The 24,319-nt window shown below is 44.2% G+C and overlaps 1 protein-coding gene across 3 annotated transcripts in view; it reads right to left on the reverse strand.

The window, feature by feature from the left end:
• KCNQ5 (potassium voltage-gated channel subfamily Q member 5) overlaps positions 1 to 24,319 on the reverse strand; it is a 1,116,095-nt gene that overhangs the window by 415,014 nt on the left and 676,762 nt on the right. For all 3 annotated transcript variants that reach the window (XM_077289900.1, XM_077289901.1, XM_077289902.1), the window contains exon 2: positions 14,103 to 14,193. In XM_077289900.1, coding sequence (XP_077146015.1) covers positions 14,103 to 14,193 — 91 coding nt within the window. The remainder of the gene's footprint in view (positions 1 to 14,102; positions 14,194 to 24,319) is intronic.

Consider the following 24,319-nt stretch of genomic DNA (forward strand, 5'->3'; position numbering starts at 1 on the left):
TAAAAAAAGATAAAAGCTGCTAATAAAGTGTTTTAGTCCCAAAAAAACAGAATTGAAAGTGCTTGATGGAAAGCGTAGATGTTCTTCCATACACTTCCAATACTCGAGACTCTTTTTACAAGATAAAACTTTCAGGTCCAATCAATATACAATACAAACAAACCTGTTGACAGTGGAAAAAAGTTTTGCAGACTGTTGCATTTTATGGAACATAATAAAAACAGAGTTAGCATGATCTCTGGTGAAGAGTACACAAGTGGGTATATATTTATCTCCACATTATGTGCCTTGGGAGTATCAAATGTTCACTGAAGTGTTGATAGGACAGGAAGAAAGACAAGAACTGTGGCATGTCAAAGAGCGGAAAAGGTTAATTGATCCCACAAGACTCTATTTAGCCTACTGTAAGAAGAGCTGAAATTCAGCAGAAACTTGGTGCATCTGTGGTGTAAGAAAGTGCAGAACGGAGACGCCATAAGTTAGTCTTCTAGTGATTACAGAAATACCCTCAACATATCGTGAAAACTGAAAGTGTAAGTACTCGTCTTGTCTTACAAGGGGTGAAGTGTCATTCAGCAACTCAAAGAACATAACATGCCTGCCTGATCCCTTCCTCGAAGATTGAAATACCTGTTCAAAAATTGATACCATTTGGCAGTCACTCAACCAGAAGAGAATGCAATATTATCAGGGTATTAGCGAACTACATAAACATAGCGCGCCCTTATCTCGGGATACTTCTCTGGTCTTTCTCCAAACAAATTGCTTAATATTATTTAGGAAAATACTATACACAGTTGGCTTGTAAAAACCTTTAAAGATTATATTTGATAAGTAATATTTTCTTACTATGACGTTCGCATCAGAATGGTAGCTGTTTACGGAAGCCTATACTTTCTCAATGCCATGCTGACACAGACTATCACAGTATACATTATGACAGCTCACTGAGAGGCTTTTGGATTAGTGCGGCTTGTTGAGTGAGTCATTATCATAATAACACAGTACAATAGTTCTGCAAGTATGTAATATACTAACAAAATGGAGCTTCAGGAACAAGAGATTTTCTTCTTTGGACAAGCCTTTTACACACACCGTAATATGGCATATGGAACTACTAAGGAGCTCTCCCTAGGAATCTCTACCTGTATAAGGCCGGCGTCACACTGGCGAGTTTTACGGACGTATGAGCGCAGAAAATACACCCGTAAAATACGCATAACACACGGCCCAATGATTCTCTATGGCCAAGCTCCTATCAGCCATATTTTACGGATCCGTATTATACGGTCTTCTACGGCTGTACAAAATTGCAGCATGCTGCGTTTGTCACCGTATTGCGCAAAAAAATCGCCAATGAAAGTCTATGGGGCGAGAAAAAATCGGATTCCACACGGACCAGCAGTGTGACTTGCGAGAAATACGCAGCGGTGTTCTATAGAAAAGCCGGTAATTCAATTGCCGGCTTTTTCTTTCTCCTTCCCAAACCCGACAGGATATGAGACATGGTTTACATAAAGTAAACCATCTCATATCCCTTTTTTTTTGCATATTCCACACTACTAATGTTAGTAGTGTGTATGTGCAAAATTTGGGCGCTGTAGCTTGTAAAATAAAGGGTTAAATCGCGGAAAAAATTGGCATGGGCTCCCGCGCAATTTTCTCCTCCAGAGTGGTAAAGCCAGTGACTGAGGGCAGATATTAATAGCCTAGAGAGGGTCCATGGTTATTGGCCCCCCCTGGCTACAAACATCTGCCCCCAGCCACCCCAGAAAAGGCACATCTGGAAGTTGCACCTATTCTGGCACTTGGCCACTCTCTTCCCACTCCCGTGTAGCGGTGGGATATAGGGTAATGAAGGGTTAATGTCACCTTGCTATTGTAAGGTGACATTAAGCCAGATTAATAATGGAGAGGCGTCAATTCTGACACCTATCCATTATTAATCCAATAGTACGAAATGGTTAATAAAACACACACACATTATTACAAAGTCCTTTAATGAAATAAAGACACAGGTTGTTGTAATATTTTATTATACTGATAATCCACCTGTTTTGCAAGCCTGTGAGAAAATATCGCAGTACGGATGCCATATGAATTACATACGGAGGATGCCATGCGCAAAATACGCTGCCCCACCCTGCCTACGGATGACATACGGATCACTATTTTAGGGACTTTTCTGCGTATTACGGCCGTAAAAAAACGGACTGTATTGTCTTACGCCTAGTGTGACGCCGGCCTTAGTCAAATGAAAAAGCTGCTGCAAAGGGTTGGAGAGCCCAAATAGTCAGTGCATTAGGCCTTGTGCACACTTTCAGTATTTGGTCAGTTTTTTACCTCAGTATTTGTAAGCTGAAACCAGGAGTGGAACAATCAGAGGAAAAGTATAATGGAAACACATCACCACTTTTGGTTTTAGGGCTCATACCCATTTGCGAGAAAAATGGACGAGTGCAATCCAATAAAAAATTCGGATTGCACTCTGACCACTGTTATTCAATCAGTTACATCTCATCTGCGATTTTTTTTTTCTCAGCTGAAATCAGGCTGAGAAAAAAATTGCAGCATGCTGCAATTTGCTGCGTGTCTCGGATGAGACTCACCAATGCAAGTCAATGGATGCGAGAAAAAAAACGCACATCACTCGCACCATGCGAGTGCTGTCCATTTTTTATGCACCGGCGTCCTTTGAAAAGTAATTCATGCGCGGTGTACAGTAAAATCACACTGACAGGTTAGAATAGGATAGATATGCTAGATCATTTTCCCATGCTCCAGAGTTCAATGCAGGTCAGGCTGTCAGTCATCGCAGCATCAGTGCTGGCACCGCTAGTCGCTGAAGCTGCGCTGGCAGCATGTCCTCATTCACCAGTGGTTTTCATCCAGGATGGTCGCATATGGGCACTGTCCTGGTTAAAAACTGTTTATAAACCAGGCATGGATTACGTTGTGGGACAGAACGACAGACAGGTATGAGTATATTGTTGGTTTATTATTTTACTTTTATTACAGGAGATTGAGGGCGTTGCATGGATCGACATAGCAATCTGGCAGTGACAACCATAGAGGTCTGCTGGAGACCTCTAGCTGTCATACCAACCTATCAGTGACCCACGATCACGTGACAGGGGTCACCAATTGGTGGATTTCCGGCATGATTGCCAGAAGCGCATGTTAAATGCCGATGGCAGAGTTTGGAAGTGGCATTTAATGGGTTAATAGCCATGGGTGGATCGCGATTACACTTGCGGCTGTTCCAGGCACATGTCAGCTGTTCAAAACAGCTAACGTGCTGGGAAAGATGTGGGCTCACCGCTGGAGCCCACATCAAATGGAGGGAGTCCGAGATCGGCGTATGTCGAAAAGGGGTTAAAGATCATTCATCGCTTTAATTTTGATTTCATAAAGAAATTTTCATTAAAATGTTTGTAATATATCTTATCAGAGAAATTTGGATCATCGCCTGTGTATAGCAGAGGTGATCGGATGTTCGCAGCTACTATTCTCCCATGGAGACTATTGAAGCAAGTGAAAAGTAAATAAAAAGTGTTTTTAAAAATATAAAAAAAAAATAAAAGTTCAAATAACCCCCCATTTCATCCCATTCAAAATAAAACAATTTTTTTTTAAATTAAAAAATACACATATTTGGTATTGACGCGTTCAGAATCGCCCAATTTATCAAGACATAAAAATAATTAATCCAATCGGTAAACAGCATAGCGAGAATAAAGTCAAAACGCCAGAATACTTTTTTTGGTCTCCGCAACTTTGCATTAGAATGCAGTAATGGGCGATCAAAAGATTGTATCTACACCAAAATGGTATCATTAAACATGTCAGCTCGGCACACAATAATAAGCCCTTACCCAGCCCCAGATCACAAAAAATGGAGACGCTGCAGGTCTCTGAAAATGATGCAATTTATTTTTTATTTTTTAACAAACTTTGGATTAAAAAAAAAACCTTGACATGTTCTGTATCTACAAACTCGTACTGACCTGGAGAATCATAATGGCAGGTCAGTTTTCGCATTTGGTGAATATGGTGAAAAAAAACCCCAAAACAGCTGTGGAATTGCACTTTTTTGCAATTTCACCGCACTTGGAATTTTTTCATGTTTTCTAGTACGCGGTATAGTAAAACCAATGGTGTCATTCAAAAGTACAACTCATCCCACAAAAAACAAGCTCTCACATGGGCATATTAACAGAAAATTTAAAAAGTTATGGCTCTGGGAAGCAGGGGAGCAAAAACCAAAAATGGCCGCGCTTAGTAACCCGATGTTTACCCTGGTTACCAGTGTAAATGTAAAAAAAAAAAAACAGTACATACTTACATTCCGGTGTCTGTCCCCTCGCCGTCAGCTTCCCTGCACTGTCTCAGCGCCAGCCCTTACAGCAGAGCAGTGACGTCACCGCTGTGCTTTACGGCCGGCCGGCGCTCACAGTCAGTGCGGGAAGCTGAGGCCGGGGGACAGACACCGGAATGTAAGTATGTACTGTTTTTTTTTTTTTACATTTACACTGGTAACCAGGGTAAACATCGGGTTACTAAACGCGGCCCTGCGCTTAGTAACCCGATGTTTACCCTGGTTACCAGTGAAGACATCGCTGGATCGGTGTCACACACACCGATTTGGCGATGTCTGCGGGAGATCCAGCGACGAAATAAGGTGCTGGCCTTCTAGCTCCGACCAACGATTTCACAGCTGGATCCAGATCGCTGCTGCGTGTCAAACACAACGATATCGCTATCCAGGACGCTGCAACGTCACGGATCGCTAGCGATATCGTTGTTAAGTCGCTCAGTGTGAAGGTACCTTAAGTCTTAATGAATGGTGCCATATTTATGTGGTATACTTTAAAAAAAAAAGAAACAATGGAGGTTGATGGATGTTGGACATTGTGTCAGGGCCTGGACCCTCAGAGAATTTTCTAGTATTCTGGTGATATAGCCTAATCCACATTTTCTGACGTCAGGGGATCTTGAAGATTGACTTTCACAGAGTTAGTAACATAGTTATTAAGGTTGAAGGAAGACTTTAAGTCCATCTAGTTCAACCCCATTTGGGGTAGCTGAGGTCTAGCGTGCCACAAGGCAGGTGAACAGCAGGTGTATCCAGGTAATATGTACCGAGTAGATTGTATGCAGTATTTAGTTACTCTTTATACGTGATATTTATGAGGCTGATGGGAGGTGCAATATTGTGTGGTCCCACGGGTTACAACTCAGCTGGGGTTCTTTGCCTTGTTCTGGAGATATTGCTTGTGACAACAATACCTATTAGGTTAGTGAAATCTTTTAGCATACTAAACACAGGGCATTTACAAGGCAGATAGGTGTACAATGCCTGGCAGGCCCACTTTGAATATTTAGTGGTGGGTAATTGCCCTATATAGTGGAGAAATGTACTTTTTCTCTAGGAATGAATTTTTGTATTACTAGAATAATGATATGATGCAAAAGGGAAAAAGATATCTTTCTAATGTCTAAAGGAATTTTTATGGACATCCACGGATACATGCGTTGATTTTGTCTGGATTCCTGCTGTTTCCTTCGCTTACCTCTATTATGACACTTTGTTCTGGTTTTGAGGCACTGATTTTAACCCCTTAGTGACAGAGCCAATTTGGTACTTAATGACCGAGCCAATTTTTACAATTCTGACCAGTGTCACTTTATGAGGTTATAACTCTGGAACGCTTTATCGGATCCCGCTGATTCTGAGATTGTTTTTTCGTGACATGTTGTACTTCAAGTTAGTGGTAACATTTCTTCGATATTACTTGCGATTATTTATGAAAAAAATGGAAATATGGCGAAAATTTTTAAAATTTTGCAATTTTCAAACTTTGTATTTTTATGCCCTTAAATCAGAGAGATATGTCACAAAAAATAGTTAATAAATAACATTTCTCACATGTCTACTTTACATCAGCACAATTTTGGAAACAATTTTTTTTTTTGTTAGGGAGTTATAAGGGTTAAAAGTTGACCAGCAATTTCTCATTTTTACAACACCATGTTTTTTTTAGGGACCACATCACCTTTGAAGTGATTTTGAGGGGTCTATATGATAGAAAATAACCAAGTGTGACACCATTCTAAAAACTGCACCCCTCAAGCTGCTCAAAACCACATTCAAGAAGTTTATTAACCCTTTACGTACTTCACAGGAACTAAAACAATGTGGAAGAAAAAAATTAACATTTTACTTTTTTTTGCAAACATTTTACTTCAGAACCATTTTTTTTAATTTTCACAAGTGTAAAAACAGAAATTTAACCACAAATTTTGTTGTGCAATTTTTCCTGAGTACGCCGATACCCCATATGTGGAGGTAAACCACTGTTTGGGCGCACCGTAGAGCTTGGAAGTGAAGGAGCACCGTTTGACTGTTTCAATGCAGAATTGGCTGGAATTGAGATCGGACGCCATGTCGCGTTTGGAGAGCCCCTAATGTGCCTAAACAGTGGAAACCCCCCACAAGTGACACCATTTTGGAAACTAGACCCCCCAAGGAACTTATCTAGATGTGTGGTGAGCACTTTGAACCCCCAAGTGCTTCACAGAAGTTTATAACGTAGAGCCGTGAAAATAAAAAATCGCATTTGTTTTCACAAAAATGATTTTTTCGCCCACAAATTCTTATTTTCACAAGGGTAACAGGAGAAATTAGACCACAAAAGTTGTTGTGCAATTTCTCCTGAGTACGTCGATACCCCATATGTGGAGGTAAACCACTGTTTGGGCGCACCGCAGAGCTTGGAAGTGAAGGAGCACCGTTTGACTTTTTCAATGCAGAATTGGCTGGAATTGAGATCGGATGCCATGTCGCGTTTGGAGAGTCCCTGATGTGCCTAAACAGTGGAAACCCCCCACAAGTGATACCATTTTGGAAACTAGACCCCCCAAGGAACTTATCTAGATGTGTGGTGAGCACTTTGAATCCCCAAGTGCTTCACAGAAGTTTATAACGTAGAGCCGTGAAAATAAAAAATCTCATTTTTTCTACAAAAATGATCTTTTTGCCCCCAAATTTTTATTTTCACAAGGGTAACAGGAGAAATTAGACCACAAAAGTTATTGTGCAATTTCTCCTGAGTACGTCGATACCCCATATGTGGAGGTAAACCACTGTTTGGGCGCACCGCAGAGCTTGGAAGTGAAGGAGCACCGTTTGACTTTTTCAATGCAGAATTGGCTGGAATTGAGATCGGATGCCATGTCGCGTTTGGAGAGTCCCTGATGTGCCTAAACAGTGGAAACCCCCCACAAGTGATACCATTTTGGAAACTAGACCCCCCAAGGAACTTATCTAGATGTGTGGTGAGCACTTTGAACCCCCAAGTGCTTCACAGAAGTTTATAACGTAGAGCCGTGAAAATAAAAAATCTCATTTTTTCTACAAAAATGATCTTTTTGCCCCCAAATTTTTATTTTCACAAGGGTAACAGGAGAAATTAGACCACAAAAGTTGTTGTGCAATTTCTCCTGAGTACGTCGATACCCCATATGTGGAGGTAAACCACTGTTTGGGCGCACCGCAGAGCTTGGAAGTGAAGGAGCACCGTTTGACTTTTTCAATGCAGAATTGGCTGGAATTGAGATCGGATGCCATGTCGCGTTTGGAGAGTCCCTGATGTGCCTAAACAGTGGAAACCCCCCACAAGTGATACCATTTTGGAAACTAGACCCCCCAAGGAACTTATCTAGATGTGTGGTGAGCACTTTGAACCCCCAAGTGCTTCACAGAAGTTTATAACGTAGAGCCGTGAAAATAAAAAATCTCATTTTTTCTACAAAAATGATCTTTTTGCCCCCAAATTTTTATTTTCACAAGGGTAACAGGAGAAATTAGACCACAAAAGTTGTTGTGCAATTTCTCCTGAGTACTTCGATACCCCATATATGGGGGTAAACCACTGTTTGGGCGCACCGCAGAGCTTGGAAGAGAAGGAGTGTCGTTTTACTTTTTCAATGTAGAATTGGCTGGAATTGAGATCGGACGCCATGTCACGTTTGGAGAGCCGCTGATGTGCCTAAACAGTAGAGACCCCCACATATGACACCATTTTGGAAACTAGACCCCTTAAGGAACTTATCTAGATGTGTGGTGAGCACTTTAAACCCCCAGGTGCTTCACAGAAGTTTATAACGTAGAGCCGTGAAAATAAAAAAATCGCATTTTTTCTACAAAAATGATCTTTTTGCCTCCAAATTTTTATTTTACCAAGGGTAACAGGAGAAAATGGACCCCAGAAGCTGTTGTACAATTTGTCTTGAGTACGCCGACACCCCATATGTGGGGGTAAACCACTGTTTGGGCGCATGGCAGAGCTCGGAAGGGAAGGAGTGCCATTTTGGAATGCAGACTTTGATAGAATTGTCTGCGGGCGTTATGTTGCCTTTGCAGACCCCTAATGTACCTAAACAGTAGAAACCCCCAACAAGTGACCCCATTTTGGAAAATAGACCCCCCAAGGAACTTATCTAGATATGTGGTGAGAACTTTGAATGCCCAAGTGCTTCACAGAAGTTTATAATGCAGAGTAGTGAAAATAAAAAATATTTTTTTCCCACAAAAAAGATTTTTTTAGCCCCCAAATTTTTATTTTCACAAGGGTAACAAGAGAAATTGGACCCCAAAAGTTGTTGTCCAATTTGTCCTGAGTATGCTGGTACCCCATATGTGGGGGTAAACCACTGTTTGGGCGCACAGCAGAGCTCGGAAGGGAAGGAGCGCCATTTTGCAATGCAGACTTTGATAGAATTGTCTGCGGGCGTTATGTTGCGTTTGCAGACCCCTAATGTACCTAAACAGTAGAAACCCCCACAAGTGACCAAATTTTGGAAACTAGACCCCCTAAGGAACTTATCTAGATATGTGGTGAGAACTTTGAAAGCTCAAGTGCTTCACAGAAATTTATAATGCAGAGTAGTGAAAATAAAAAAATATATTTTTTTCCAACAAAAAAGATTTTTAGCCCCCAAGTTTTTATTTTCACAAGGGTAACAGGAGAAATTGGACCCCAAAAGTTGTTGTCCAATTTATCCCGAGTACGCTGATGCCCCATATGTGGGGGTAAACCACTGTTTGGGCGCACGGCAGAGCTCAGAAGGGAGGGAGTACCATTTGACTTTTTTAGCGCAAAATTGGCTGTCGTGTTTGGAGACCCCCTGATGTACCTAAACAGTGGAAACCCCCCAATTCTAACTCCAACCCTAACCCCAACACAGCCCTAACCCTAATCTCAACCCGATCCATAATCCTAATCACAACCCTAACGATAATCACAACCCTAACCCCAAAACAGCCCTAATCTCAACCCTAACCATAACCCTAATCAAAACCCTAAATCCAACACACCCCTAACCCTAATCCCAACCCTAACCCTAATCCCAACCCTAATCCCAAACGTAACACTAATCCCAACCCTAATCCAAACCCTAATCCCAACTCTAACCCTAACTTTAGCCCCAACCCTAACTTTAGCCCCAACCCTAACCATAACTTTAGCCCCCGTCGTCACAAAAAAAGTTCAATGTAACCTTTTTTTTGTACGTCGCGTCCGCCATTTCCGCGGATGCGTGGCCGTAACTCTGCCCCCTCCTCCCCAGGACATAGACTGGGCAGCGGATGCGTTGAAAAACTGCATCCGCTGCCCACGTTGTGCACAATTTTCACAACGTGCGTCGGTACATCGGGCCGACGCATTGCGACCGCCCCGTACCGACGCAAGTGTGAAAGAAGCCTTAGGCTACTTTCAGACATAGCGCATTTTTGAGCGCTATTTTGCGGGCGCTTTTCAAAAATGCGCAATGTCATTTTCGTCTGCCGGCAAAGTGAATGAGAAATTCACTTTGCCGTTCAGACACACCGCAAAAAAACGCGGCGCTTTTGTCTGCAAACACGCCGGCGTAAAAAGAATTGACATGTCAATTCTTTACGCAGCGGCGTGTCTGCGTATCCCCCTAGGGCCCCATATTACCTTCCACACACAGCGCCTTTGTCCTGGGTGTCGGCGTCTTTGTACGGAGGGGTTGACACCCAGGACCGGACGTGACGTCGGACAGGAAGAGGGAAGCCCCCGCCCCCCAGTGAAGCAGCATGGAGTCCTTCTGTGTGTGTGTGTGTGCGTGTGTGTGCGTGTGTGTGTCCCCATGCGACGCTAGTGCCACCATTGTGCTAAGTCGCCGTATGGGACTACTACTCCCATCCGGTATTAGGATGGGAGAGTTGTCCCTGTGTCCGGCGACTTAGCACAATTGTAAAGTTACACAAAACACCTACACACAATACACATACATGACACACAGTACATACAACATATAACACAGAGTATATACTCACCAACAGCACACTTGTAGGCGAAGCCCTCGATCCTCCAGGAAAAAATCCAAAAATAATAAACCAAATTCATACTCCCTGTCCGCAGAATCCATAAAACGAGTGTCCCACGCTGATCGGCTGCTCTCCGGCGATACACTGCCAGGAGCGAAGCTCCTAGCAGTGTATCGCGTACTGTTCCGGAGTTCAATGACTCCGGCGTCTCGGTTAACAGCAGTACAGCTGCGTTGAACTTTCCCACGCAGCACTGCCGTTAAGCGAGAGTGCCGGGGTCAATGACCGCCGGTAAACTCGCTCGCGCATGCGCAGTGACACACCGACAGGAACTATGGCTCCTGTCAGTGTGTTGCTGCAGCCGTGGAGAGCAGACATATCTCTGGATGTGTCTGTTCTCCATGGAAAATCTTGATACGTGGCACTTAAATATGTGGCAATTAAATACGTGACACGTGGCACTTATACGTGATACGTGTCACTTAAATACGTGGCACTGAAATACGTGATATGTGGCACTTTGATACGTGGCACGTGTCACTTAAATACGTGGCACGTGGCACTGAAATATGTGGCACGTGGCACTTTGATACGTGGCACGTGTCTCTTAAATACGTGGCACGTGGCACTGAAAGATGTGGCACGTGGCACTTTGATACGTGGCACGTGGCACTTTGATACGTGGCACGTGGCACGTGGCACTTTGATACGTGGCACTGAAATATGTGGCACGTGGCACTTTGCTACGTGGCACGTGTCACTTAAATACGTGGCACGTGGCACTGAAATATGTGGCACGTGGCACTTTGATACGTGGCACGTGTCTCTTAAATACGTGGCACGTGGCACTGAAAGATGTGGCACGTGGCACTTTGATACGTGGCACGTGGCACTTTGATACGTGGCACGTGGCACTGAAATATGTGGCACGTGGCACTTTGATACGTGGCACGTGGCACTTTGATACGTGGCACGTGGCACTTTGATACGTGGCACTGAAATATGTGGCACGTGGCACTTTGATACGTGGCACGTGTCACTTAAATACGTGGCACTGAAATATGTGGGACACGTCGCACAAAAAAGTTACATGTAGTTTTTTTTGTGTCGACGGTCCGCCGAAGCACGACGCATCCGTCGCACGACGGATGCGACATGTGGCAATCCGTCGCAATGCGTCGCTAATGCAAGCCAATGGAGAAAAAACGCATCCTGCAAGCACTTTTGCAGGATGCGTTTTTTCTCCAACGACGCATTGCGACGGAAGCCAAAAAACGCTAGTGTGAAAGTAGCCTAACCCTAACCCTAGCCCTAACCCTAACCCTAAATTTAGCCCCAACCCTAACCCTAACTCTAACCCTAACTCTAACCCTAACCCTAACCCTAACCCTAATTTTAGCCCCAACTTGTCTTCTCCTGCCGGCCGGCAGATGGCAGCAGATGGCGGGCGCACTGCGCATGCGCCCGCCATGATGAAAAAGCCGGCTGGCAGGAGAAGACAGAAGAGGACCCAGGGACCCCGGGTGAGTATGATAGGGTCCCCGAATCCCCCTATTTCTCTGTCCTCTGATGTGCGATCACATCAGAGGACAGAGAAATAACTGATCGCTTTTTTTTTTTTTTTTTTTTTGCGGTCGCCGGTAAACTGTTAATTACCGGCGATCGCAAAGCAGGGGTCGGTGCAAATCGACCCCGATCATGTTCTTTGGGGTCTCGGCTACCCCCGGCAGCCGAGACCCCAAAGAACATCCGGGTGCCGGGCGGCGGGCGCACTGCGCGTGCGCCCGCCATTTTTTCCCGGAAAAAAGATGGCGGCGCCCATGGGGAGACACGAGGAGCACCGGGGGAGGTAGGTAAGTATTGGGGGGCTATTGGGGGCCATCGGGGACCACATTTCTCTGTCCTCCGATGTGCGATCACATCGGAGGACAGAGAAATTAAACGGCAAATCGCGTTTTTTTTTTTTGTTGCGACCGCCGGTAAACGGTTAATTACCGGCGATCGCAACTCGGGGGTCGGTAAAAACCCCCCGAATCATGTTCTCTGGGGTCTCGGCTACCCTCGGCAACCGAGACCCCAGAGAAAATCCGACTCTGGGGGGCGCTATTCACTTTTTCCACAGCGCCGTTAATTAACGGCGCTGTGGTTTAAGTACCCTTAGCGGCCGCCGTTAAAAGGCGTATCGGCGGTCGTTAAGGGGTTAATTATGTGGATTGTTTATATGTGAATAAAGGTTGTTTTTCCTAAACCAATGAGCACTTCATGACTAAGTATAGTTTAATAACTCTACAGTCAGTATGTTAATATCAAGTTTGGAGTGTTGCCCATCCTCAGGTTAAAGGAAATGGGTTGGTGCGTTATGTTTATCTAGTTCAACCCATAGCCTAACCTAACATGCCCTATCATGTTGATCCAGAGGAAGGCAAAAAAAAACCATGTGGCAGAGAGTAAGCTCCACATTGGGGAAAAAAATTCCTTCCCGACTCCACATACGGCAATCAGACTAGTTCCCAGGATCAACACCCTATCAAGGAATCTAATGTATATAACCTGTAACATTATACTTTTCAAGAAAGGCATCCAGTCCCCTCTTAAATTTAAGTAATGAATCACTCATTACAACATAATATGGCAGAGAGTTCCATAGTCTCACTGCTCTTACAGTAAAGAACCCGCATCTGTTATTATGCTTAAACCTTCTTTCCTCCAGACGTAGAGGATGCCCCCTTGTCCCTGTCTCAGAAAGGTCTTTGTACTGTCCCCTCTTATATTTATACATTAAAATAAGATCACCCCTTAGCCTTCGTTTTTCCAAACTAAATAGCCCCAAGTGTAATAACCTATCTTGGTATTGCAGACCCCCCAGTCCTCTAATAACCTTGGTCGCTCTTCTCTGCACCCGCTCCAGTTCAGCTATGTCTTTCTTATATACCGGAGACCAGAACTGTGCACAGTATTCTAAGTGTGGTCGAACTAGTGACTTGTATAGAGGTAAAATTATGTTCTCCTCATCAGCATCTATGCCTCTTTTAATGCATCCCATTATTTTATTTGCCTTTGTAGCAGCTGCCTGACACTGGCCACTAAATGTGAGTTTGTCATCCACCCATACTCCCAGGTCTTTTTCATTGACGGTTTTGCCCAGAGTTTTAGAATTAAGCACATAGTTATACATCTTATTACTTCTACCCAAGTGCATAACCTTGCATTTATCCCCATTAAAGCTCATTTGCTATTAATCAGCCCAAGCTTCTAGTTTACATAAATCATCCTGTAATATAAAATTGTCCTCCTCTGTATTGATTACCCTGCAGAGTTTAGTGTCATCTGCAAATATTGAAATTCTACTCTGTATGCCCCCTACAAGGTCATTAATAAATGTTAAAAAGAAGAGGGCCCAATACTGACCCCTGTGGTACCACTGCTAACCGCGACCCAGTCCGAGTGTGCTCCATTAATAACCACCCTTTGTTTCCTATCCCTGAGCCAGCTCTTAACCCACTTACACATATTTTCCCCTATCCCCATTATTCTCATTTTATGTATCAACCTTTTGTGTGGCACTGTATCAAAAGCTTTTGAAAAGTCCATATACACTACGTCCACTGGGTTCCCGTGGTCCAGCATCTCTTTAAAAATTGCATCTATGTATATACTTTCTGAAAAATAACGCTTTAGAATATTTAGGATTTTTTGGTGTGAACATTGACTTCACAATTGTCACTATGTATAACATCATGTCACCTACCAGGACAAATAGGCAATATGAAGCTTGCTCTTGATGTTCAGGGATGGTGGAAAACACTGACAGAATTAAGCAGCTGAAGACAAGAAGAAAGCTGAAAAAAGAGAAACAAATATGTGTCAGATCTTTTTTAATCATTCTTTTAGATTAAACATTATAAATGTAAGTTATTGCACGTTAGCAGACAATGTTCTCATTAATTAACCTATATGCACAGGGGTGTAACTACAAGTTTTGAGGTTCAACAGCAGTAGAGTCAGAATAGGCCCTCAATTTTATTTTGATTGAAGACTGAACTAGTAATGCAGCGAAACTAGTTTTACCCAAAAGCAAACAAGTAATGGACAATAGAACTAAATTACAGATGCTCTGTATGTTCTGTATAAAAAAGAATCCAAAAGTACAGCAAGACCATAGATAAAAAGGAACCACAGTAGTGTTTTATCACCCAAAAGAAGGAATAGTCCCCCGGCTTCTTGCCCCAAAGGCTGATACAACTGTATCTTCGTCCATGAAAATTAAACAATTAAGTTGTGTTTCTGACAGGTTTTCATTGCTGTTTATGGTCATCGAGTGGCATGCTTTACCATTTTACCTAGTTAAAAATTCGGAAACCTGACATGCCCATTATAAGTTATGGAGATCCATCAGTATCTAATACAAAATCATGATCAAAGCCTAAAAATCTATACAGGTTCAGCCCAGACCACAACAAGGCAGAGAAGACAACTGTCTTAAGAAGAGCAGAGAAAAATCTCACCCAGAGTTCATTTAAAGGGCTTGTCCATCCATACTAAAAACTTTACACACACCATGCATGAGATGAAAATAATAAATTACTGCATTCTCAGCTGCTGTCATCTCTGTGGATTCAACACAGGCTACTCCAGTAGTCTGTGCCAGACTGGAAGCCATGACATCCTTGTCCCTCTGTTACAGCACCTCTTGTGATTTGTTGCCACAGTGAGGTGACTAGAACAGCGGGTCATCAGATGTTTTTTTGGTGACTCACCCGTACTAGTCAACTGATTACTGCAGCCAATCATAGGCCTTATTGGTCCAATGGTTGAGCTGTGTATTCTGGATAAACAAGTGTGAGAACAAGTGAGTATATATTAATTTGTTATTTTCACCCCATGCATGGTGACTGCACAGTTTTTACTATGGCCAGGCAACACTTTTAAGATTCAAGATTATGATGTTTAAGGCTGTGTGCACACGTTGCGTTTTTTATGCGTTTCCGCCACGTTTTTTGCCGCAGCGGAAATGCTTAAAAAACACTTAAAAATGCATTCCCATGCAATCCGATGGGATTCCGCAGTTGCTGTGCCCATGCTGCGGAGTTTCCCACTGTGGAATCGCATAGCGGTACAATCCACATCATGTTCATTATTTCTGCGGAATCGCGGCGATTCCACTGCCATAGGATCACATTGAAACGCTCACTTTACACATGTGGCTATGCCCACCATGCAAACATTGAGCGCTTCATGTGCGGATGGTGTTATGATCCCAATGGCAGAGGATCTCTGATATTCCGGCAAGATAGCAAAAATATAAATACCGCTCTAGGGAGGTGGAAACTGGGCTAACCGCATACCTGATCCTGACACAAACAACTAAAAGTAGCCGGTGAACGTGCCTACGTTGGTTCTAGACGTCTCGAGCCAGCCGGAGAACTGACTACCCCTAAAGGGAAAAAATAAGACCTCGCTTGCCTCCAGAGAAATTGAACCCCAAAGATATAGAAAGCCCCCAACAAATAATAACGGTGAGGCAAGAGGAAAACACAAACGTAGAGATGAACTAGATTCAGCAAAGTGAGGCCCAATAGTCTAGATAGCAGAAAATAGATAGTGGACTATGCGGTTAGCAGAAAACCCTACAAAACATCCATGCTGAACATTCAAGAACCCCCACATCGACTGACGGTGTGGAGGGAGAATATCAGCCCCCTAGAGCTTCCAGCGAGTCAAAAATCAAATGTAAAGCAAGCTGGACAAAAACACTGAATAATGCAAACGATCCAAATTGTACAAAACAGACTTAGCTTTTCTTGCATGAGGCAGACTGAAAGGAATCCGGAGGAGACCAAATAGGTCTGGATACAACGATGCCAGGCAAGAGACTGAGTCCAGAGGAGACTCAAATAGGAAACACCCGCTGCTTAACGACACAGCTGGAGCTCAGGCCTGCAACAAGACATACCTAACACAATACCGTTAGTGACCACCAGAGGGAGCCCAGAAACACAGTTCACAACAGTACCCCCCCCTTGAGGAGGGGTCACCGAACCCTCACCAAGACCCCCAGGGCGATCAGGATGAGCAGCGTGAAAGGCATGAACCAAATCAGCCGCATGAACATCAGAGGCGACAACCCAGGAATTATCCTCCTGACCATAGCCTTTCCACTTAACTAAATACTGGAGTTTCCGTCTAGAGATACGAGAATCCAGAATCTTCTCCACCACGTACTCCAACTCGCCCTCAACCAAAACCGGGGCAGGAGGCTCAACAGCAGGAACCATAGGCACCACGTACCGCCGCAACAAGGACCTATGGAACACATTATGAATAGCAAAAGACGCTGGAAGGTCCAAGCAAAAAGACACCGGGTTAAGGATTTCCAAAATCTTATAAGGACCGATAAAGCGAGGCTTGAACTTAGGAGAGGAGACTTTCAAAGGAACATGCCGAGAAGACAACCAAACCAAATCCCCAACACGAAGTCGGGGACCCACACTGCGGCGGCGGTTGGCAAACCGCTGGGCCCTGTCTTGTGACAATTTCAAATTGTCCACCACATGGTTCCAAATCCGCTGCAACCTATCCACCACAGAATCAACCCCAGGACAGTCAGAAGGTTCAACCTGACCCGAGGAGAAACGAGGATGAAAACCAGAGTTGCAGAAAAAGGGTGAAACCAAGGTGGCAGAACTAGCCCGATTATTAAGGGCAAACTCGGCCAGTGGCAAAAAGGTAACCCAGTCGTCCTGATCAGCAGAAACAAAACATCTCAAATAAGTCTCTAACGTCTGATTAGTTCGCTCGGTCTGGCCATTAGTCTGAGGATGAAAAGCCGACGAAAAAGACAAATCAATACCCATCTTAGCACAAAAGGATCGCCAGAATCTGGACACAAACTGGGATCCTCTGTCAGATACAATATTCTCAGGGATGCCATGCAAACGAACCACATTCTGAAAGAACAAAGGAACCAAATCAGAGGAGGAAGGCAACTTAGGCAAGGGCACCAAATGGACCATTTTAGAAAAACGATCGCACACCACCCAGATGACAGACATCTTCCGAGACACCGGAAGATCCGAAATGAAATCCATGGAAATGTGCGTCCAAGGCCTCTTCGGGATAGGCAAGGGCAAAAGCAACCCGCTGGCATGAGAACAGCAAGGCTTAGCCCGAGCACAAATCCCACAGGACTGCACAAAAGAACGCACATCCCGCGACAAGGAAGGCCACCAAAAGGACCTGGCCACCAAATCTCTGGTACTGAAAATCCCAGGATGTCCCGCCAACACCGAAGAATGAACCTCAGAAATAACTCTGTTGGTCCATCCATCAGGGACAAACAATCTCTCTGGTGGACAACGATCAGGCCTATCAGCCTGAAATTTTTGCAGCCCTCGTCGCAAATCTGGGGAAATGGCAGACAAAATTACTCCCTCTCTGAGAATACCAGCCGGCTCAGAGACTCCCGGAGAATCAGGCACAAAACTGCTAGAAAGTGCATCAGCCTTCACGTTCTTCGAACCAGGCAGGTACGAGACCACAAAGTCAAAACGGGAGAAAAACAACGACCAACGGGCCTGTCTAGGATTCAGGCGCTTGGCAGACTCGAGGTAAATCAGATTTTTATGATCAGTCAAGACCACCACACGATGTCTAGCTCCCTCGAGCCAATGTCGCCACTCCTCAAATGCCCACTTCATGGCCAACAACTCCCGATTACCAACATCGTAGTTCCGCTCAGCAGGCGAAAATTTCCTTGAAAAGAAGGCGCATGGCTTCATCACGGAGCCATCAGAACTTTTTTGCGACAAAACAGCCCCTGCACCAATTTCAGAAGCATCAACTTCAACCTGGAAGGGAAGAGAGACATCCGGCTGGCACAAGACTGGCGCTGAAGTAAACCGACGCTTCAGCTCCCGAAAGGCCTCCACGGCCGAAGGAGACAAATTCGCAACATCAGAACCCTTCTTGGTCATATCCGTCAAAGGTTTAACCACGCTGGAGAAATTAGCGATAAAACGACGGTAAAAATTAGCAAAGCCCAAGAACTTCTGCAGGCTCTTAACAGACGTGGGCTGAGTCCAGTCATGAATGGCATGGACCTCAACTGGGTCCATCTCCACAGTAGAAGGGGAAAAAATAAAACCCAAAAAAGAAACCTTCTGTACCCCAAAGATACATTTTGAGCCCTTCACAAATAGAGCATTCTCCCGCAAAACCTGAAACACCATCCTGACCTGATTCACATGGGACTCCCAATCATCAGAAAAAAACAAAATATCATCCAGATAAATAATTATAAATTTATCCAGATATTTCCGGAAGATGTCATGCATAAAGGACTGAAACACAGAAGGAGCATTAGATAATCCGAAAGGCATCACCAGGTACTCAAAATGACCCTCAGGCGTATTAAATGCCGTTTTCCATTCATCTCCCTGCTTTATGCGCACAAGGTTATACGGACCACGAAGATCTATCTTGGTGAACCAACTGGATCCCTTAATCCGAGCAAACAAATCAGACAACAATGGCAAAGGATACTGAAATTTAACAGTGATCTTATTCAGAAGACGATAATCAATACAAGGTCTCAGAGACCCGTCTTTCTTGCCCACAAAAAAGAATCCTGCACCAAGAGGGGACGAGGATGGGCGAATATGTCCCTTCTCCAAAGACTCCTTTATATAACTCCGCATCGCGGCATGCTCTGGCACAGATAAATTAAAGAGTCGTCCCTTGGGAAACTTACTACCAGGAATCAAATCTATAGCACAATCACAGTCCCTATGAGGAGGAAGGGCACTGGACCTGGCCTCATTAAATACATCCTGAAAGTCTGACAAAAACTCAGGGATCTCAGAAGGAGTAGAAGAAGCAATAGACACCAATGGAGAATTGCCATGAATCCCCTGACATCCCCAACTAGACACAGTCATAGCTTTCCAATCTAAAACTGGATTATGGGCCTGTAACCATGGCAGACCCAAAACGACAACATCATGCATTTTATGCAGTACCAAAAAACGAATCACCTCCTGATGTACAGGAGTCATGCACATGGTCACCTGCGTCCAATACTGAGGTTTATTCTCTGCCAATGGCGTATAATCAATTCCTCTAAGAGGAATAGGATTTTCCAAGGGCTCCAGGACAAAACTGCAGCGCTTGGCAAACGACAAATCCATCAGACTTAAAGCAGCACCAGAATCCACAAAAGCCATAACTGAGTAAGAAGATAATGAACAAATTAAAGTCACAGACAAAATAAACTTAGGCTGAAAAGTAGCAATGGCGACAGGATTAACTTTTTTCTTTAAACGTTTAGAGCATGCTGAGATAACATGTGTTGAATCACCACAGTAGAAACACAACCCATTTTGACGTCTATGATTTTGTCGCTCGGCTCTGGTCAGAATTCTGTCACATTGCATAGAATCAGGTGACCGTTCAGACAGCACCGCCAAAGGATTATCAGATTTGCGCTCCCGCAAACGTCGATCAATTTGAATGGCTAGAGCCATTGAATCATTTAGACCTGTAGGGATAGGAAACCGCACCATCACATCTTTAATGGCTTCAGAAAGACCATTTCTGAAATTTGCGGCCAGTGCACACTCATTCCATTGAGTAAGCACGGACCATTTCCGAAATTTTTGGCAATATACCTCAGCTTCGTCCTGACCCTGAGAGATAACCAGCAACATTTTTTCAGCCTGATTTTCAAGATTAGGCTCCTCATAAAGCAAACCAAGTGCCAGAAAAAACGCATCAACATTCACCAATGCAGGATCTCCTGGCGCCAGAGAGAAGGCCCAATCCTGAGGGTCGCCGCGCAAGAAGGAAATAACAATCTTAACATGCTGAGCGGAATCACCAGAGGAACGAGGTTTCAGAGACAGAAACAATTTACAATTATTCCTAAAATTCAGGAATTTAGATCTATCTCCAAAAAACGGCTCAGGAATAGGTATTTTTGGTTCAGACATAGGGCTATGGATAACAAAATCCTGAATGCTTTGCACCCTAGCAGCAAGCTGATCCACACTAGAAGTCAAAGTCTGGACATTCATATCTGCAGCAGAGTTTCAACCACTCAGAGAAAAAGGGGATGGAAGAAGCTAGGCTAACTGCAGCAAAAAAAAACAAACACAAAAAAAACTCAGAACTTCTTTTTAATCCCGCTTCTGCGATGCATTAAACATTTTCTTTTGGCCTGGCATTCTGTTATGATCCCAATGGCAGAGGATCTCTGATATTCCGGCAAGATAGCAAAAATATAAATACCGCTCTAGGGAGGTGGAAACTGGGCTAACCGCATACCTGATCCTGACACAAACAACTAAAAGTAGCCGGTGAACGTGCCTACGTTGGTTCTAGACGTCTCGAGCCAGCCGGAGAACTGACTACCCCTAAAGGGAAAAAATAAGACCTCGCTTGCCTCCAGAGAAATTGAACCCCAAAGATATAGAAAGCCCCCAACAAATAATAATGGTGAGGCAAGAGGAAAACACAAACGTAGAGATGAACTAGATTCAGCAAAGTGAGGCCCAATAGTCTAGATAGCAGAAAATAGATAGTGGACTATGCGGTTAGCAGAAAACCCTACAAAACATCCATGCTGAACATTCAAGAACCCCCACATCGACTGACGGTGTGGAGGGAGAATATCAGCCCCCTAGAGCTTCCAACGAGTCAAAAATCAAATGTAAAGCAAGCTGGACAAAAACACTGAATAATGCAAACGATCCAAATTGTACAAAACAGACTTAGCTTTTCTTGCATGAGGCAGACTGAAAGGAATCCGGAGGAGACCAAATAGGTCTGGATACAACGATGCCAGGCAAGAGACTGAGTCCAGAGGAGACTCAAATAGGAAACACCCGCTGCTTAACGACACAGCTGGAGCTCAGGCCTGCAACAAGACATACCTAACACAATACCGTTAGTGACCACCAGAGGGAGCCCAGAAACACAGTTCACAACAGGATGGTACCCGGGGTCTGCAGCAGAGGAGACTCTCCTCCAGGCCCTGAGTACCATATTCCTGTAAAATAAAAAATAGGGATATACTTACCTTCTGATGGCCTCCGGAGTCCTCCCGCCTCTCAGAGGTGCACGCGGCGGCTTCCGTTCCCAGGGATGCATTGCGCGAATCACCTGAGATGATGTCGCGGTCACTTGACCGTGACGTCACAAAGGTCCTTCGTGCAAAGCATCCCTGGGAACGGAATGTACCAGAAGCGCCACTGAGGAGATCGGGGGCCGTTGGAATGTGAGAATAACCTAATTTTTTATTGTTTTAATTATTTTTAACATTCTATCTCTTACTATTGATGCTGCATAGGCAGCATCAATAGTAAAAAGTTGGTCACACATGTCAAGCGCAAGCATTCTGCAAGCTAAAACGCTTGCAAAATGCTTGTGTTTTGCAGGAACACGCATGCAAATTCCGCATGCATTTTACCCACGGCAGGGAGTTGCGGAAATGCTGCGGACATTTCCACAGCATTCTGCAACGTTGGCACATAGCCTTAAAATAAGGTCTGAAACGCAGTTATTGGCCACCTTTTTAATATTCCATCTTTTTAACAATCTTTCAATATCCAAAGCCCGAAATCATCATGAAGATCAAAGCAGATTGTGTTAGATGGAATCTGTCAGTAAGACCAACCATACTATTCTCCAGCAAAGTGAAGGACAGAATCCAATCCAGGTGAAGTATAAAAAGTGAGCAAGAGAAAAGAAAAAAATCCAGCTCCAGGAGTAAAATCATCAGAAATTTTATTCAAACATCTTTAAAAATTGGAAAGCTACTTACAAAAAATATGGATCACAAAATAAGGATGGAAACAACCATCAGCGATTTGATGGTTGTTTCCATCCTTATTTTACGATCCATATTTTTTGTAAGTAGCTTTCCAATTTTTAAAGATGTTTGAATAAAATTTCTGATGATTTTACTCCTGGAGCTGGATTTTTTTCTTTTCTCTTGCTCATTAACTGCAGCGTTGGACAGAGACGCTTTCCCTGCTCGGATTACACTTGGACTATGGAAAATTCTGTTATGCGGGTGAGCTGAAATATAATGTTTTTTCTTTTCAAGTATAAAAAGTCCTTTATTGTGCCAAATGCAATGTTTCAACCATAGCAAAAAGACCAAGACCAAGCAAAAAGCTTGAAAAAGACCTATATGGTTGAAACGTTGCATTTGGCACAATAAAGGACTTTTTATACTTCACCTGGATTGGATGCTGTCCTTCACTTTGCTGTGGTATGTACCGTATATACTTGAGTATAAGCCGACCCGAGTATAAGCCGACCCCCCTAATTTTGCCACAAAAAACTGGGAAAACTTATTGACTCGAGTATAAGCCTAGGGTGGAAAATGCAGCAGGTACCGGTGAATTTCAAAATTAAAAATAGATACTCCATACCGTTCATTATGGCCCCATAGATGCTCCACATAAAGCTGTGCCACATATAATGCTCTGCACCGTTCATTATGGCCCCATAGATGCTCCACATAAAGCTGTGCCATATATACAATGCTCTGCACCGTTGCCCCATAGATACTCCACATAAAGCTGTGCCATATATACAATGCTCTGCACCGTTGCCCCATAGCTTTGCCATATATATAGTGCTCTGCACCGTTGCCCCATAGCTGTGCCATATATATAGTGCTCTGCACCGTTGCCCCATAGCTGTGCCATATAGTGCTCTGCACCGTTGCCCCATAGCTGTGCCATATAGTGCTCTGCACCGTTGCCCCATAGCTGTGCCATATAGTGCTCTGCACCGTTATTGCCCCATAGCTGTGCCATATAGTGCTCTGCACCGTTGCCCCATAGCTGTGCCATATAGTGCTCTGCACCGTCCATTATTGCCCCATAGCTGTGCTGCTGCAATAAAATAATAAAACACATACTCACCTCTCTTGCTTGCAGCTCCTCGGCGCCATCTTCCCGGCGTCTCTCTGCACTGACTGATCAGGCAGAGGGCGGCGCGCACACTATATGCGTCATCGCGCCCTCTGACCTGCACAGTAAGTGCAGAGAGAGAGACGCCGGGAAGATGGAGACAGTGCCCGGCGGGTGGAACGAGGACAGGTGAATATAACATACTTACCTGCTCCCGGCGTCCCGCTCCTTCCCCCGGACAGCTGTTCTTCGGTGCCGCAGCCTCTTCCTCTATCAGCGGTCACCGGCACCGCTGATTAGAGAAATGAATTATGCGGCTCCGCCCCTGTGGGAGGTGGAGCAGCCTATTCATTTCTCTAATGAGCGGTCCCACGTGACCGCTCAGGGGAAGAGCTGCGGCACCCGGAGACCGTGGGACGGGCAAGGGGAGCGTCAGGATCGCCGGGACTAGGTGAGTATATGACAGTGCTCACCCGCCGACCCCACCACCGATCATGACTCGAGTATAAGCCGAGAGGGGCACTTTCAGCCCAAAAATTTGGGCTGAAAATCTCGGCTTATACTCGAGTATATACGGTACTTTTCAATTTGGGTCCAGTGGAACTAGGACGGGCATCCCTATATCAGTATATACAGTGTATATATAGGTAATAGGAAGCTGAATAAAATGATAACTTAATATCTACGACCCAATGTCTTATTCCAAAGAAATCCATGTTTTTCTTATATGTAAATGTGCTTTAAAGACCTATGAGGTGAACATTAATCTGCATGAGAATCTGTCTCCAGAGCTTATTGTAATAAAAGGGGGAGTTACCAGTGTGAGACAAGTAACTAACACAGAACAGTAGAACTGAACTTTGTCTCTTTACAAACACATTTGCTGCTGCTCTCATAGTTCTGCTCTACTGCAACACTAAAGTTACATTAACTGCCTGTCAGCTGGAAGCTGAAGCTGAGAGGAACCTGCAGATGTGTCAGCTATAATCACAGACAGCTCTGCAGTGAGATCAGGAGAGGAGAGAGCAGCCATTACATATCACAC

The sequence above is a fragment of the Ranitomeya variabilis genome, chromosome 2 (assembly GCF_051348905.1).
Source record: "Ranitomeya variabilis isolate aRanVar5 chromosome 2, aRanVar5.hap1, whole genome shotgun sequence".
Classification (NCBI taxonomy): domain Eukaryota; kingdom Metazoa; phylum Chordata; class Amphibia; order Anura; family Dendrobatidae; genus Ranitomeya; species Ranitomeya variabilis.